This window comes from Neolamprologus multifasciatus, chromosome 17, assembly GCF_963576455.1.
Source record: "Neolamprologus multifasciatus chromosome 17, fNeoMul1.2, whole genome shotgun sequence".
In the NCBI taxonomy this organism is placed as follows: domain Eukaryota; kingdom Metazoa; phylum Chordata; class Actinopteri; order Cichliformes; family Cichlidae; genus Neolamprologus; species Neolamprologus multifasciatus.
In genome coordinates, this window is record NC_140455.1 from 14,629,430 (window position 1) to 14,647,407 (window position 17,978).

A 17,978-nucleotide genomic window follows, 5' to 3' on the forward strand; every position below is an offset into this window, starting at 1 on the left:
AAAGCGGCATGTGCTGTTCCTGTGGAGGATTCCCATTTGGAATATGATTTTGAGGGCCAGGGCTCCTCTGCTGGCTCTGTGGGTTGCTGCAGCCTTCTGGAGGATGACAATGACTTAGATTTCCTCACTGAACTTGGGCCAAAGTTCAAGACTCTGGCTGAGATCTGTATGTTTCCTACAGTGTCCCCCAAACCCTTATTGGCACAAAATGTTGCAGGTGCTTTCAAAAGCACAGCTGATTTTGTCGAGCCAGTTTTTAAGAGCAGACAGGAGCACATTGTTAAAACAAAGCATGCAGACATAAAAACAGAAAGAGTAACGTCCAATACAAATATACTACAGTCATCTGTCGGTACTGTAAGTACTGCCCGATCTATGACACTTCCTACCTCTAAGAGTACTAGTGTCAGACGTTCCTCTCATATTAGTCATTATGATAAACTACCCAGTCCAGTTCAGACTGTTTTACTACAACAGGAACCAATTTACTACACCAGCTCGGTATCACAACCCATACAATATGTAGTTCAACCACATCTACAGAACACACTTTTGTTAGTAGATGGCTCCAACGGAACCAATCGATTTTTTATCCAGGACATTGAGAGGTCAAGAAATCCTGCTAGCCACAGTGTTCCAACCAGCCCCATTGCCTTCCTACCCATCAGCCCACCTATGCCCCTGGGCTCTACGGAGGATAGGAAACTAATGCAGCTAAATGGTCACTGTATGCCGAACAAGGATAAAAGTAGTCAAAGTAGGAATTAGGAAGGGCAGTTGGAACCAATCTCATCTCAGGGCATTTTGACAAGAGGTGTTATTCTGGTTAAAGAACCCTTCAGATTAGATTAGATTTGGCAGTCCAATATGCATCATAGCCTACAAGGACATCTTCTTGTAGGCTATGGGAAAAAAAAGAGTTGGTGGTGGTTGTTGTTGTTGCAGTATGTAGACACGTGGAGTACACATGGGCAGATGTGGTTAGGACCATTCAATTGATGATCAAATCAGCATAACACTGCTCCAAGAAAATCTTCCATTGGTGTAAACAATGGCTGTCAGTAGCTGTCAACTGTATTCCAAAAACACATGAAGGAGTGGTAGACTGTGTGAAAGTCAGTTTCAAGCTTAATAATTTGGTCATATGATCAACAACAGTATTTAAGCAAAAGAAATGAATAATACTAGTCACATCAAATATAGTGATATAAAAACGTTGCATCACAATTGCATTCATGTGAAAGTTGACACTGGAAGTAACATAACATCAACCTAAATCTTTTTTTAAAGGCCAATCATGTTCATTGCAATTGTGCTCATGGGAACGAGTGGCCCCCGAGCAGGAATACCATACCAAAACGAGTTCATCATGAATCTGAAGCTTAGTGAAAATGACAGTGAACCCAGTGGAGTGTTGCTGAGCTAAAATCAATAAGCTTGATTGATTTTCCACTCTGTAATGCATGCGCAGGATGAACTGATCCCAAAAATATAAATGCGGGGGGAAAAGGTGTGGTGATTGTTGCATTTAGCATGCAAAGGATAGATGGATGTTTCTTGAACGCAAAAGTATGTTTTCTCATTATGTGATAGTGCTCTCATTTAACAGGGAGTCAATGAATATAGGACAAATATGATCTCTCTTTCTAGTCTCTGTCAGTACTCTCCAGCTTATGAGCTATCTACTTTAAGGTGCGCATTTGAGAGTCAAACCAGGGAGTCAAGTACGTCTGATTTGAGGCTCCCTTTTTTCATAAGAGCTACAGTATCCAGAGTTATAGGCAATGGAGATGTAAAATTATTAACAAAATAATCAACCTCTGTGGATTAGCGTTCAAGTAGCTGCTCTGCACTCTGTTGGCACAAGGCACTGAAGAAGAGCAGACGAATGATATCTTTAAACTTAGTAAACTGACTGCTTCTTATATAGCGCTTTTCTACTCTATCTGAGCACTTTACACAACTTGACTCATTCACCCACTCACGGCAGCACTTTTTTCCTATACTCTTTCTCTGTAAGTCTTTTCTTTCTTTTTTCATACTCAGATGGATGCATGAGAGAGCAGACTTTTGAGACGTATTGCTGCAAGTGTACTTATACTTTCTTTTATTAGAATATAAGGGATTAAATGTTTAGTTAAATATCTTTACATTGACCAAAAGAGGAGTTTCACTGCTCTGGTTCACTTAAGAAAGTAATGTAAAATGAGTTTGATATCCCTGTCTTAGGGGGTTGTCTGATTATAGGTTGTCTTACAGTGTAAAGCACATTTAAGTGACTCTTGTTGGGATTTGATGCTATATAAATAAAACTGAATTGAACTGATAGCTGGGACAGACCCTGTCTCATTGTTTTATTTCAAATCTACTTTCATGTTGTACAAAGTTAAACACTGACTCGTTGTTAAAAAAACACACACACACATGGATCTGCATATCTAAGTCCAATTAAAGTTCATTCTTCACCAAGGCAGCTTGGAGATAAATGTCACAACAATACATGTAATGTTATGAGGACAAGAAAGCAGATGAGACAGCTCACTTTCCAGAATATGCTGATGTGTTTATTTACTTTTTGATTGACAGAAAAAAAAAAAGCTTTCACAAAGTAACAACATAAAACACTTAAATTGTTTTATACTGTCTGGAACTAAAGACCGCGGAAATCTGACAATATGAAGGGCTCTAGCACTTGCTAGTAAGAGGCACAACTCCAGGGAGTAGGTGCTACATTAACATTTTAACAGGTTTGGCTCATTTGTTCTTTTATAGAGCCGTGGGCATGAAAAACGTGACAATTAGACAGTTAGGATCAAAGAGCTACAAAGAACACAGGCTACTTTGTTTAGATGGAACTGGGATGAAATCTAAAATACTCAGACCAACTTGAGCATGGCAGGGAGTACGGAAGAGGATTAGGGCTACTGGAAAAAAAATCTGAGAAAAAAGTCAGAATTCTGACTTTAATCTCAGAATTCTGAAAAAAAATAATTTTGATGAAAAAGTCAGAATTCTGAGATTAAAGTTAGGATTCTGACTTTTTTCTCAGATTTTTTTTCCAGTGGCCCTAATCCTCTTCCGTACAGGGAGTGATTTTGTTTTCTTTTTAAAATTTCAGTTATTACTCTTATTTTCATGACACAATTGGGCCATTATTTAGAAAATGTCTCAACTTTATCAACTCTGAAATAACAACCACTGTAGCTATAAACAACAGCAACTTAACATATTTTGGGTTTTTTCACCATATGAATGAACTTGACGGTTTATCACTAAAATGGTGAACTTACTGGCAAACACCCAAAGAGGTATGAACGTCCCAAACTGTCAAGGTCATAACGTCATCACATCAGGTTCTTAGTAACCGCTTTCTACACAGTGGAAAGTTACCACCTGTGCCAGCCATAAAAGCAAAACCTCGTTTCTGCTTGTCTTCATGCACATGGAAACTAGTTATGACCTACAATATCTTGTGCACAGATGTATTTTAAGACCGAGCCATACAGAATGAAGAAAATAAAATATGTTTTAAGGTGTAGCCATTGTTTTTGATTAGCCTCAAAGCTTGAGGATCTTTGCACAAAATATGTAGTTGCCTTCAAACTATATTCTCTTGGAAGGATGTGAGAAACAGATTGTTTATTTATTTATCATTTTTAAAGGCACCTCAGCTACAAAGGACATGGATAAAATGTCCACTGCCCTGACAGCTCAGTCTTAGTGCATCGTTGGCAAGATTTTCTTAAAAATGACCCACAGTTAGTCATGGTAGATCATTAAAGGATGACAGGACATCAAGGCAAGAGAGGACAAAGTATGCAAAACATTCCATCAAAACCTTTTGGATCTGAAACATGAAAAACATACTGCATATTCCTTTAGACTTCATATAATTAATATGAAGGGTGAAAATCATTGATAATTCAGTAAAATAGAACATTTTTTAATATCTATGCTAAAAATGTAAATTCATAAAGTAACATAAAAACTCAAGGCACAAATACTACAAATAGAATAACCATTGCCCAATGGTGAACACATTACCTGAACAACCTTACATACTTTTAGACTACTGATAATCATGTGATGAAAAAGTCAGTTTCACCTAATACTGAGACCCAGTGAGCTGACAATCAAGAAAACTCTCACCCACTTCTGTATATGGATCAGTTTTGGCCAGTCAAGTTACCTCCTAAAGGAGCTATATGTTAGCTGCCCTGTCAGACCATCTCTTAGTTCATAATGGAAAATACTCTTATTACACAGACTGACTTAAAGCAAAAAAAAAAATATATATATATATACTAGAGACTTGCAATGGATTCAGTCAGCAACCACGCCTACCTATAGGTCTTTAGTCTATCTGGCTGTTTGAACTACATACAGTTTCCATTTTATTCCAGTTAGCATGCTTGTGTTAGGCTTTAGCACCACAAAAAATATCCCAGCAGAGGGGTATAAACTTCAGTTGTACACTGATAATGGACATGGGGCAAGTTAATGTACCAGATGATCTAATCCAATTCCATGTGAAACAAGGTTTTTATTCTGAATACTGCTTCCCAAAATTTTAATATTTTACTACAAGTTGGAAATTAAGGCATTAGTACTGTCACTGGAGGATCACATTAATACAAAATATAACCAAAAACAAAACATGACAGCAGAGTCACAAGAAAGACAAGTGCATGCCTTTAGATCCTGCAGATCCTACTCTGTGATAAAGCAGTGTTTCTGAAACCTGAGCCTGGATGGGATTGTAGGTTCTCACTAGTCTTTCCAGCTCAAAAACATGGAACATACAGAAAATATAAAACAAAATTCTCTCCATCAGTGGGATATTTTAATTTCCGTGATCAAGATAACTTTCTATGAACTTAAAAAAATATAAATATGCAAGCAATAATGCATCATCTGTTGCCAGTCGTTTTGATGTATTTTAATTTTTTCTTGTTTAAGAGTTACTTCTTAGCAAAAGTACCTTAAACATCTGTTACGCAGTTTATCTGCAGATTTCAAACGTTTAACATAATATAAGCCATCTCCTTCCATTTCCAATTTTACAAGAGGCAAACCTCACCAGCTGTTGAAAACCACATAGAAAAAATAGAATGCAACGATGTATATGTTTAAATGAATATGATGCTGATGTGTTCTTGATTTTCCCTAAATAATTGTGTGCTTTTATTGCAATATTGCCTGAGGATCTACAGATTGAAACATTCAACAATTTCCAGCCAACCAAAACACTAAAATTAGTTATACTATATGAATATGCCGTTGTACAATTTTGCATTAAATCCAGGGTTTAATTTGCAAATCACTGAATTTGGTCTTGTTTCTTACGTGGTACCCATTTACACAAAATCAGGATGGACAGTTTGTGTTCATATCTTATTCTGACTAACTGGTCTCTAGGTAGGCATGAATCGCAGTTACAGAGGTAAACATATTTGGTCACCAATGCTCTAAATTAGTGGACAATCCAAAGCAGGAACACCATTTAGGCTGACAACCAAAAAACAAATTGACACATGTATAGGAGAGTAAGAGGTTCATTCTGAAGCCGTTAAACAGGATTCAATAATCAGCAAATAAAGTCCAGGACAAACGTGGGCAGAGAACTATTTAACAACATAAAATCTCCAAACATACAAATCATGGTCAAATTTAAAACCTAGCCACACAGAGAATCATAATGGTCAACATGTCACCAAAGATTCTGTGTACACATTTCTATCATTACGCTCTCTAGTGCTTAGGTTTAGAAAAAAACCTGTTTTCACAGCATGAATACCTATGAGAAGCTCACACCAATGTTCTCTCGTTCTGGCTCTTCTCACTGCTTGGCAACTTTGGAAGAAATTTAAAAAAAAGCCCCAAAACATTTAAAGCCACAGTCCAGAAACATCATCCACACATCAAATTGCCATGCTTCATTACATGGTACAGTACAATAAAGAGGTCTATCATCTCGTCCAGCACTTGGAAAAAAATACAAACAAACAAAAAAAAAAAGCATAGAAAATCATAAAAAACAAAAACATCTGAGACAAAAAATATAGACTTATGTGAAACCATGAACCTGTACTGAGCATGTTGTGTGCACGCTGGCCAGCCATGCTCTTTTTACAAAGTCATGGAGCGCCTTAGTCATGCTTTATCTAACCTTTATTTGTACAGTGCACATTTAAAAAATAGAAATAAAATAATTTAAATACGCAGATCCCTACCTGATGAAATTAATTTATGTTTGAAAAAAAAATGTGTAAAAAAAAAAAAAAAATTAAGGCATGCAAAAGATGCTAACAAATAATGAGATGTGGATGCTTTTTGACCCAAACATCTTACATCATTAGAACTTCCAGCTGGAAAGGAATGATTCACTCTTATTAAATACTCAAATCAAGGGTAGCTGCCAAAATAAAATTCATATCCACTGGAATATCACTGTATTTGCTCAAGCATTCAAAGACTATTTACATATCTGTGTTCTGTGATCATTAAGAGGCTGATATTTACATACATGTTCATGCAGATTCAGCAGCAGTGCAGGAGAAAAAAAAACAAGACAAAAGAGAAATACTAAACATCCTGAAACAGAAAATAAATACAATTTATCAAAATAAGGAAAAAAAAATGTACATCATACATATATATGTATATAAATGTTAACAGTGTGTCCCTCTTTTAAAAAGATTACTGTTATAACAAAATGATATGTATCAAACAAATGAAATAAAAGTTGAGAAAAAAAATGTTTATTGGCTTGTAAGGTGATGGTTTTATACATCAGACGTGAAGCAGTGCAGAGCCGAGAGCAGGGAGCTGTGGTTTTGCCACATTAAGGCTTTGCAGTAAACATTAGTTGAGATAACTGCTGCTCAAGATTAATGTCGACTTGTAGTTAAGCTGGTACAAACAAAACGACATGCAGCAACAAACCCATCAATTCACACTCAGCACACCCACACATTTTTCAACTGACACACAGAATGAATTGTTCATCTTTAGAAACTAGCCACTGCCTTTGAAACACGAAAAAAACTTTTTTATTTGGATTGGATTTTTTCCACAGCAAGATTTCTTGGCAGCATTATATGGCGCTTCTCTTTATCCCTCAGAGCCTGTGCCACCTCCTCTTCTCCACAGCTTTACCTCTGAACTGCTGAAGATAACACCAGGAGGTCAGACTGGAAGAGAACAGGGTGAGCTCAGGGAGTGCAGGAAGATGTGGCTGGGTCAGTTCAGTACTCTGTGATAGGGGCAAGCTCAGGATAAAGGTCCACAGAGATGTTCTTGTAGAGACTACTAAGTGAGATGTGTGGACTGTAATGCAAGTTGTTGAGACCATCCAAGTGTTGCCGCTCTTTGGAATATCTTAGGAGTTTATACCTACAAACAAAAAAGTGACACAGTATCAGTACACTCTACCTGCTCTACTCCTATTTGGGCATTTACGAGATTGAAGCATCTGGTTATTAGACCCAAAGTGTCTAAACTGGTCCAACATTAAGGTAACAGTTATCTAAATATAGTCAGGTCCGGAAGTACTTGGTCAGTACTTTTGTAATTCTGCCTCTCTACACCACCCCAATGGACTGCATATCAAACAGGTGCTGTTAATCAAATATACTTGCGTAACTGATCATCAGCAAATGTAAACACATTTACAAAAGCAGATTTGCTGGTCTGGAGCACTCAGGTGCATCTTGGACTCCACAGGCCCCAGTTACTGTTAAATGCCAGAGTTCATAACAGTACAATTACACAAAGACTAAACAGGTATGGCTTGTCTGGAAGGGTTGCCAGGAGAAAGCCCCTTCTCTCTAAAAAAAAAAAAACCACATGGCTCGGTTTTGCAAAGTTAGATATAAATATACCACAGATAAGACCAAAAGTGAAGATGCTTGGTTTTAATTCACAAGGCCAAATTCTGTGAAAACAGCATATTAACAAAAACACACTATCAAGTACAGACTTGGAGGATTGAGGACTTGGACTTGTGAGTCAACCATAAACTCCTCTGTATAGCAAAGTATTCCAGAGTCAAACATGGGGCTCTCTCCCTCTGACTACTAAATATAGAACAGAATGACTGAAAATGAAAGAAAGGAACCACGATATTGCAACAGCCCAATAAAAGTCCAGATCTAAACTTGACCGAAATGTTCCGAACCTCAACAACGTCAGGTACAGAGGGCCAAATTTCTACAATAATTAGAGAAACTGATCATACTGAAAATGATTACTGGTTGCAGGCCTTTACTGCAAACAGCTTCCGTTGTCAACTATTTGAACTGTGTCGCTTTATTTTCAGTCACTGAAAATCATAAACTCTGTTGGATTGAGATCAGTTGACTTACTTGATCATTAAAGAATATCCCATTCCTTTGTCCTAAGAAACTCTTAGGTTACTTGTAGTAGACTTTTTTGTACTGTGAAGCACCATTTGTTACATTTTGCAGTATTTAGCTTAATCTGAGCAGGGAGTATAGCCCTGTATACTTCAGAATTCATCCTGCTACTTCCATCAGCAATTGCATTATTTTTAAAAAATTCACATGGTTCCACATTCCTAGGCCATAACATTTCCGCCATGTTACACTGGTGTGTAGTTCAGATGGTGTGCAGATCAGGGTAAAGGCAGATACAGTAGATGCACGCTAAGGTCTCAACACCATTACCAATGGTGTGACTTAAGAAGGTCTGAAGTTAATACAAACACCTCTTGTAGCAACTTTAAATTGTGCATACAGTTTCCTCTCATAAACAGACCCATAGATAAGTGAACACATCAGGGTACAAAGATACAGACCGGTGGAAACCATAATCCAACAAACCTATGTTTCAATTACTGGATGGCCTGCTCTGCTCTTTTTTCTAAATTATGTTTGTGTACAACATATTTGTATGCACTATCTAGAGGACATTAGATCTGCTGCAGTTAGAATCAAAACAAAATAAACTCAAATTAAAATTAAAGGTTTAATGCTTTTTTAAAAAAAAGATATTATTCATTAGAGTTAGGACATTTTGTAAATGTATTTTTTAATATGAAAAAAGAAACTTTACCTCCCAAGAAACTGCACCTCTCCTCTGTGATGGTGAGGAATTGATTTATACTTGCCAATCTCCCCCTCTGGTCGTGTCACATTCAGATCGGCATACTGAACCCTGCAAGGTAATCAAGCTGCATCACTATTTACAGAATTAAAACCAATGTTAGTGTATACATAACATCAATAATAATTATGGGCTTTTAATTATTCCTATTATTATTATTTGAATTATTGGGTGCACAAGTTTGAATTTATATTGGACTTTTTAAGCACAGGAATCAAAAATATGTTTTTCTGTTTTCTATTTCGTGCATGCAAAATGTATAAACATTCAGAACTTATGTCAACGACGTTGCTAAATTGTGTGAACAAATGTTTTTCAGTACATCACTGCAGGAGGGGCTTGTCAGTCGGAAGGTTGGTGGTTCAATTCCTGGTATAGAAACAGCCACTCAAAATTGCCGGTTTCAGCCAGATGTCAGTCGGCTGTCTGTTAACTGACAGCCAACTTTCAGCTAGCAGTCAGCGGTTAGGAGTCCCCTCCTCCGTCCTTTGGGGCGTATCTACTTTCCACTATAAACAAGCCCCTTTAACTTAATTGCAGAGTGTGACCAAAAGATTTCTTCAAAAAAAAACAAAAAAAAACTGTGACTTGGATAGTTAGCTGCAGATGATTTTCTCAGTATTACTGTAGGATCTTTGCCTCATAATTAGGTCTGTAAGTGTTAACATATCAATGCCATCATCACGATTAACGCGATTAAAAAATTTTAACGCAATCAACCCATCTTGAGCACAGAATGGACAAACTGCGCAAAATGCATTGACAGGGACTTTTCAGGGATTTTGAGTCATTCTGCGCTCCAGATGTGTTAACTACGTAAAAAAAAAAATGTAGTCGTGTTAATCATGATTAACGCGGCATTAACACGTTAATGCTGACAGTAGGGGTGCAACGATACACAAAATTCACGGTTCGGTTCAGTTCGATACTTTGGTGTCACGGTTCGATATTTTTTTGATACAAAAAAATGTTCATGCCTTTTTAATTTGTCATTTATTAAAATTATAAATATATATTTTAACTCAAAAGTACAGTTTTTAAATTTAATGTTGCTGAAACAACAAAGTAGTAAAGAAAATAAATATATCTGATTGAGAAATCACTTATCTTTGGAAAAGAGAGTTTATTACAGAGAAATGTCTCTTTCCAAAATAAAAGCTATACTATACGCTTCTTCTGGGCTATATTCTCAGCAGCATATTAAACATATCAGGTCCCCATAAGGAGAATCATGTGCTAACGGCTGTCTAAATGACTGGGGTAAAGTTTGTAGCATGCGTGCTTGTTGTTTTTGTCTGCTTCCACTTGTCTTTGCACTAGGATGATGTCGGCGTAAATGTGCAGTCATATTCGTTGTGTTCCCACTAGTGCTGTCAGCATTAATCTCGTTGAAATGACGTTAACGCCACAACACGGCAAATCTCCGTTAACGAGCTACCACGGATCGCCCCGTACGTGGGGCTGGACGGCCAACACGTTAACGAGCTAACTGCGCCAACACACTAGTTCCCACCAATGTAATTGAGCATTGCGTGGCACATCCGACATACTGTTTTACTTTTGTCCATGACGCGCTTACCTTCAGGGTCATACGTCACATGAAGACCAAAATAGTTCCAAAGGCCAGATCTGAATGAGGGTGGGGGAGGTTCAATTTGCCATGTTGCAAGGAGAGCTTAACTTCTGTCTCGCTAGCTTGCCCTGCACTCAAGTGAATCTGCGTTCGACTACTCCGCCTAAGCTGCACTGTGGAGCGCAGATCCACTGAGCGCTCAACACAGACAGCATCGTCAGAAGGAAAGTTGATGAAATAAATTAAAAATTTTGTATTGTTCGATACATATGCGTACTGAACCGAAAGCACTGTATCGAACGGTTCAATATCGATACGAGTATCGTTGTACCCCTAGCTGACAGCCCTACTTATAATAGAAAGCACATTGTGGCCACTGTTTTGAGTCCATAGAAATAAAATTGAATTGAATTTCACATTCTTTTGACAGCTTTTATTGTAAAAACTTAAGTTTATTTTACATTTTTAAAACGTAACTTTAACAGCCAGTTTGACCATTCAGACATTTTACACTGCAAATCACCAAAACTATTTCCAGTAAACAGCTTTTCCTTGTGTTCCATTTTAATTTAATCTAATAAACAGATACAATTTAAAAGAAAATTAAATACAGAAAAATAATATTCTTGCACAGAAGCTTCCTCATAGATCCCAAACCAGATGTGGAGGTTATTTTTGAGACTATTGCCTATTGTTTGCTGGGCTGTTACTTCTTCAGACTTCAGTTTCAATTATGAGTATGTCCTTCTTTCCTTTTTTCTGTTAGGTTGCAATTTAATATTTTATTTTTTAGATTTCTTCAGACTCTTATATTGTGCAAAAGTCTTGAATGACCCCAAATTTCTCTATATTTTGCTACATGGAGGCCAGAACTTAGTTTCACCTAGTTTCTTTAGGTGCTGTCCAGGCTTTATGAAGGCATTTCAAAGTCATTTTTTGGACAGTGGCTACTTGTCCAAGATTTTTAGTAGATCACACATTGCAAACTCAGCATTTTTAGCATCTTCCTGGGTAGCTAGTAAAGTAAGAACACAACGTAGTTGGTAACTCACCTGTTCCATAAGTCATCATCCTCTCCACCCCAACCCCAAAATGCATTGGGAAAACCATTAATCTTCCAGAACTGATCCACAGTGAGCCCACTCACACCACCAAAGAACTCACTATATGGAAGACTAAAAACAACAAAAGAACACATGTTTAATAACAATCAGAAACTTTCTAGTTGGTTAATAATTCCAGGTCAGTTGCAATTAAATTATCCTACCAGTCTGGTAAATTTTCCACACACTCACATGTACATGTATTTGTCCAGCTTGGCAGCAAAGTGGCGGGGCATCTGACCACAACCATAGTAGTTTCTGTCATTTTCAGGGATATGGTCAACATCATGGAAAATCAAGCAGTCCCAGTCCAAGTCCTTCATAGCTTCCATGAATCCCACATTAAATAACATGGCTCTGTTGAATGGCTGGCTTCCACTCTAAAAAGTACACATTTCTGATGAGCATGGTGCAGTTTTTTATTTTTTGCCAATAACAACAATTCAGTATAGTAAACTACATTAGCTCTTATTTAAAGCAAGCACACTGGATTGCAAATGAGATCTGAAACAATGCAATTAGCAAATTGCATAGCTCACAGTAAAACAATAATTTTAACATGTGAACTAGGCAAAAAACACTATCAGTCCTAACTATATGTAACTTTTGCACTACATCAGACAAGTTATTGCAGACAGTACATTTGGTTTTATAATAGTTGGGGTTTTTTTTTTTCTTTGGGGGGGGGGGGGGGGGGGGGCTCCCATGGCAAATTGGTCCTGGGTCAGGGACCACACAAAGAGCAGTTCATGAGAAGAAGTAGTAGTATAGCTGGTACTGATGAGGAAAAAAGCAAAGAAGATGTTTGGTGTATCCTCTGGAGCAAAAAGGTGCTCTCCGATGCAACCATGGCAGCACTTAGGTAATGCTTACTTCTTAGATAGAACGGAGAGCAATCTATGGTAAGCCTCCAGATGTTGTATTGAAAAATTCAGATGAACGGTTAACAGCTTGCCATCCTGTTTCACATGGAAGCAAACAGGGGTAACTCTAAATGGAAGCATGGGTGTACTAGACCATATTTATTTCACAAGCTTTCCCAACATTTTTTAGATTGAAAGTGATATAATATAAAAATACTGTGTTAATTAAATTGCATTAATATTTAAAACTATGAAAATAAAACTTTCTTCACAGACCAACAAAAATGCACATGGGCCAGTAAAACTTTGAGACACTGCCCAGAGGGTTTTTAGGCTGGACACTAAATTATTATTAATATTAAATAACATCTAGACCATTGTAATGTCTTGCACAAAAACTTCAGAATACTGATGCTCACTTTTCTTTACTGCAGCCACAACACACCTTTAAATGCTTACAGACACAAACTGACTCATTCACTAGCACACTTAAATAAATCTACCAGGAGATAAAACACTGTCAGAACACTTTTTGCCTTCTATTGAAGTAAGTAAGTCTTCCAAGAAGACAGAGTAAAGGTACATTTCTTTATGCCTTAGTTTATGCCTTACTTTATGCCATATCTAAACGACTTCACCTCTCAGGAGGATTGTAAAGAAGACCTGGACAGTTTGCAGCAATTTATTGACGCGGTAACAAGGCACTGACTCCCTCCAGCAGCAAAGGAACAGCGTCCTTGAATTGAAGCCCCCCTGAAAACTCACCAGAACCAGCGACATGGTGGACATTTTGGTGTCCATAGACAAAAAAAAAAACAAAAAAAAAAAAAACAGTCCAACTTTGACGCACGCTTGGCATTCCTGGAAATCCTGCATAAAGATTTTTAGACGCTGCACGTGGAGTTCTGCCAGCAGCAGGTTTATCACTACCAAAACAACACGGCATGGCTGTATTGAGTCAGCTGATCTGTATCTACACATACGTCTCTTTCTACTTTCACATAATAGACATGTCTATAGGACAATTACTAGGGGTGGGCTTTTACCAGAAACACCAGAATCTCAGCTTAAAGCTTACAAAACTATTTGCTTAAAGCTTACAAAAACAACCACTAAACAGCAAAAACAGCAAACGATTAAAGAGCAGGTAAACAGATTCGGCAAACAGATGTAAAAACAACTGTCAGGTCACCTACGCGGACATTGCTGTCGGCCAATGTTATTTTTGGCCGACAGCACTGTGTGTTCTTTTACACAATTTGTGTTCTTTTACACATTATACAAGACAAAAGCTGTTCCAAATGGGCATCACACCTTCAAAAATCTGCACCTATTAAAAGATAAATCTGCTGAGAACTATATCCATGCTATATGGTCCTGCACACCTGCCCAAAGGTTCTGGCAGAAGATATGTGAAGACGTATTCAAATGGTTTAGTTGGTGTATCCCAACCTCACACAAACTGTGCATCTAGGTCAGTGTTTCCCAAACACTGTGCTGTGGCACATAGGTGTACCGTGAGAAATAATCAGGTGTGCCGTGGAAGATTATCTGGTTCCCCCTGATTAGTACTCTAAGCAATCGGCATGAGTAATGGGCAAAACAATTAAATTCTCTTCCACTAGAGGGCCTACACCTACCTGCTCTAATTAAATGATTCGCCAACTGTCAGTAAAACAAAAGAAGATGAAGAAGAAATTGCTTAATAGTCATGCTGTGAGACGATGCAGCGCATAATAGCAATAGATAAATATTTGCAAAGAAACAGTAGTCAATTTGAAATGGGTCATGGAGAAAATTCTGGCCCAGATGAAGGCCCTAGCTAGCACAACTAGTGGTCAGAAGAAAGCAAAAATGGTATACTGAGGACAAACCGAGCCAATTCAGCGATACCTGGTGCGCAGGGAAACATTATCAATATGCTTTTTGCCACATTTTGGTTTGGTGGTGTGTCATGTGATTTTTCTAATGTGAAATATGTGCCTTGGCTCCAAAAGGTTGGGAAACACTGATCTATGTGACATGCTCCCTTACTTTCAGTTTTAGCAAAGTAGGCCTATTTCCAAGCTGCCTTTACTTTCCAAGGTTTTAGAGAAGATTGTTTTTAGTCAACTGTAAGATTTCTAGATGATAATGGCATCTTTGAGGTTTTTCGGTCAGGTTTTAAAACCCTTCATAGCAAAAAATCTGCATTATTAAGAGTTTTTAATGACATCCTTCTGGCATGTGATTCTGGTAACCATGTTGTCCTTGTCTTGCTTGACCTAACTGCTGCTTTTGACACTGTAGACCACAATATTCTAATTTCTCGATTAAGTGATGTAGTAGGTATTGGTGGCACTGCACTCAATTGGTTTAAGTCATATTTGTCAGATTGAACTTTCTCTGTCAGCCTTCTTGGTTCCGAATCATCCTCTGCTCCTCTGTCATGTGGCGTCCCACAGGGCTCAATTTTAGGGCCACTACTGTATTTATTGCCTCTGGGTTCTGTCCTTAGAATGCATGGGATCGCATTTCATCATTATGCCGATGACTGCCAAATTTATTTGCCACTGGACCCAGTGGTCCCTGTGAGGAGTCCTCTGCAGATTTGGGACCTCTGGAAGTTTATTTTAAACCTGTTGTTACTGATCTTGGTTTTAAGTTGGACAGTGGTTTTAAATTGGACAACCAAATCAGAGCAGTGGTGAAGTCCAGTTTTTATCATTTAAGGCGACTGGCAAGAGCAAAATCTTTTCTTTCGAGGCAGCACCTTGAAATAGTGATCCATGCTTTTATTTCTTCCTGCCTGGACTACTGTAACGCACTTTATGTGGGGGTCAGTCAGTCGTTGCTCTCATGTCTGCAGCTGATTCAAAATGCTGCTGCATGACTCCTAACAGGAACTCGTAAAAGAGAGCATATAACCCCTGTCCTGGCCTCACTGCACTGGCTGCCTGTGTCTTTTAGAGTTCATTTTAAAATTCTTATGTTTGTTTTTAAAATGCTTTCACAGTCTTGCCCCACCTTACCTCTCTGAGCTTCTTCATCCCCACACACCCTGTTGGTCTCTCAGATCAGCTGACCAGCTGCTCCTGGAGGTACCGAGATCCAGGAGGAAGCTCAGAGGGGACAGGGCCTTCTCTATCGTGGCTCCAAAATTATGGAATAATTTGCCCTTGCACGTTAGAGAGGCTCCTTCACTGTCCACTTTTAAATCACGTCTTAAAACCCACTTTTATTCTTTGGCTTTTAACCTCAGTGAGACTTAGTTTTCTGTTGAAATGAAATTAGTTATTTAATTAATTTTTTCCTTTCTTTTATTTGGCTTTTATTTATATTATATCTTATTTATATCTTATGTAATTTTATTTTATGGTTCCAATGTACAGCACTGTGTCAGCTGTGGTAGTTTTAAAGTGCTTTATAAATAAAGGTGATTGATTGATTGATTGATTGATTTCTTATGCATTGCTAAGAAAACTATCATTATGAACTGGATACATAAAAAAAAGTATTAATCAATATAGAAATGTACTCATAGATCACATCAGTCTGGAGAGAACATCTGCTTCCTCAAAAAAAAAAAAAGAAAAAAAGAAAAAAGAATGAATTTGTTCCTCTCTGATCCCCACTGATCAATCCCATTACTTTGTGGGGGTGGTCGGCTGTAGTATTTCCCTGTATGCCTTGCACATGGATGAAGGTGAGTTTGTCTGTGAAGGTTCTCAGTCATCCAGGTCATCGTAGTCAAAGGAGCTTGCAAAGAAAAGCGCCTGGACTTCTTTAAGTTACTTGAAGACGTTTCACCTCTCATCCGAGAAGCTTCTTCAGTTCTAAGGTCAAATGGTGGGGAGTCCCAGAATCAAACCTAGTGGGAGTATCCCCCCACAGAGGGACAAAAGGACCCCCTGATGATCCTCTAATTGCCTGAGCCAAGGTGTGAAACTGGGTGTGGGTCCCAATCAGCCAGAGTTTCGGGTGAGCTCATTGTGAAACCTGGATGAAGGTGAGTATCGGGCAGTTCTTGTGCGCCTGGAGCCCTGGGACCCTGCTTCCACCAGGGTGGCCGGCCTCTAGTGTAGTCAGCTGCCCGTGACCTCTGGTTGTCTGAGACTCCCACCCTTTGGTTGTGGGCACCCATCCTACTCCTGCTCAGATGCATGCGCACAGATATCGCCGAGATGCATGGCCTTAGGTTTTAGGTACTCTTGGGGGCTGCGGATTGCCCGGTTGTCCTTGATCTGTATCCATTTACCCCCTGCCACTCTACTTTTTTCCCCTCCCTGTTCTGCCTTAGACAGAACAGGATTTTGAAAAGGTAGGAAAAAATCTATTGCATATATTTATTATTATATTTGACTTAGACCTTTGACTGTACTTTATTTATATATTTTTGCATTTAAGAAAATGTTTTCTTTAAAAAAATGATATGGAACAATCAAGGAGTTTACTTTTTCTGGCAGATGTATGCAGTTAAACATTGCAATTTCTAAAATGGAAACGACTTTAGAAAACATTTAACCCAACAAAGTTTAACCCAACCAGGAAAGTTCACTTTGAAAGACTTTTGAATATTTATTGTTGCTATTTCGATTACTACAATCAAAAGTTGCAGTCCTAGAATGTCATGTGGTAATGGTTCATCCCTACAATTGGTTTTCATTGGGAGCTATTCCTTGGAAAATGCTTTTTGCACATGCTGAGCTCAGAAGAATCACATTCAGTTGAATAATAACCGTATACGCTTCAGTGCAATTAACAGACAACTCACTGTACCTGCTCAATGACGTAGAAGCCAAAATGCAGTCGCTGCCTCTGAAGCATGGGGATAAGGTGTTGGAAAAGGATGGGAAGATGTTCATGGCGATTTCTAAATGGAATAAGGATGGCCACCTATAGATGTCAGAGTAAGAATCAGCACAACAATGTGCAGTTATTAACTGAAGTTAGTAGCCCAACAAATATTCTCAGTAATAGTTTCTCACAGCTCATTTCCTCTTTCACCCCACCAAGTTTGTGGCAGATGCCTGCCCACCTTGAGTTTGGATCTTTCAGAGTTTTCCTTCTGTTAATTGGGAGTTTTTATTGCCTGTTATCAACAAATGCTTCCTTGTAGGAAAATCATTAGGATTAGATCTATAGTAGAAGAAGGTATTAGCATGCATAACATGGATCTTGATACCATCTTTACTTTTATTCTCTGTGAGAGTAAAATATTTCTTTGGTTATGTGACATGAACAACCACAAGAGTATTTACTAATAGTAACATACAAAGCAGGAATAACAATCTCTCGTGCCATGTAAAGAACATGCAGGATTTTGCACAGTTT

At 38.2% G+C, this 17,978-nt stretch overlaps 2 protein-coding genes across 2 annotated transcripts in view; one reads left to right on the forward strand and one right to left on the reverse strand.

Annotated features, from left to right (window-relative positions):
- The window catches only part of LOC146499094 (desmoglein-2.1), a 29,128-nt gene extending 22,827 nt beyond the window's left edge, over positions 1-6,301 (forward strand). Inside the window, exon 14 of the mRNA XM_085137112.1 lies at positions 1-6,301. Within this exon, the coding sequence (XP_084993238.1) occupies positions 1-768 (768 nt within the window). The 3' untranslated portion in view covers positions 769-6,301.
- The window catches only part of b4galt6 (UDP-Gal:betaGlcNAc beta 1,4- galactosyltransferase, polypeptide 6), a 27,098-nt gene continuing 12,071 nt past the window's right edge, over positions 2,952-17,978 (reverse strand). Inside the window, exons 5-9 of the mRNA XM_085137118.1 lie at positions 17,424-17,540; positions 11,995-12,182; positions 11,752-11,874; positions 9,076-9,177; positions 2,952-7,395 (exon numbers count right to left, since the gene is read on the reverse strand). Coding sequence (XP_084993244.1) covers positions 7,248-7,395; positions 9,076-9,177; positions 11,752-11,874; positions 11,995-12,182; positions 17,424-17,540 — 678 coding nt within the window. The 3' untranslated portion in view covers positions 2,952-7,247. The remainder of the gene's footprint in view (positions 7,396-9,075; positions 9,178-11,751; positions 11,875-11,994; positions 12,183-17,423; positions 17,541-17,978) is intronic.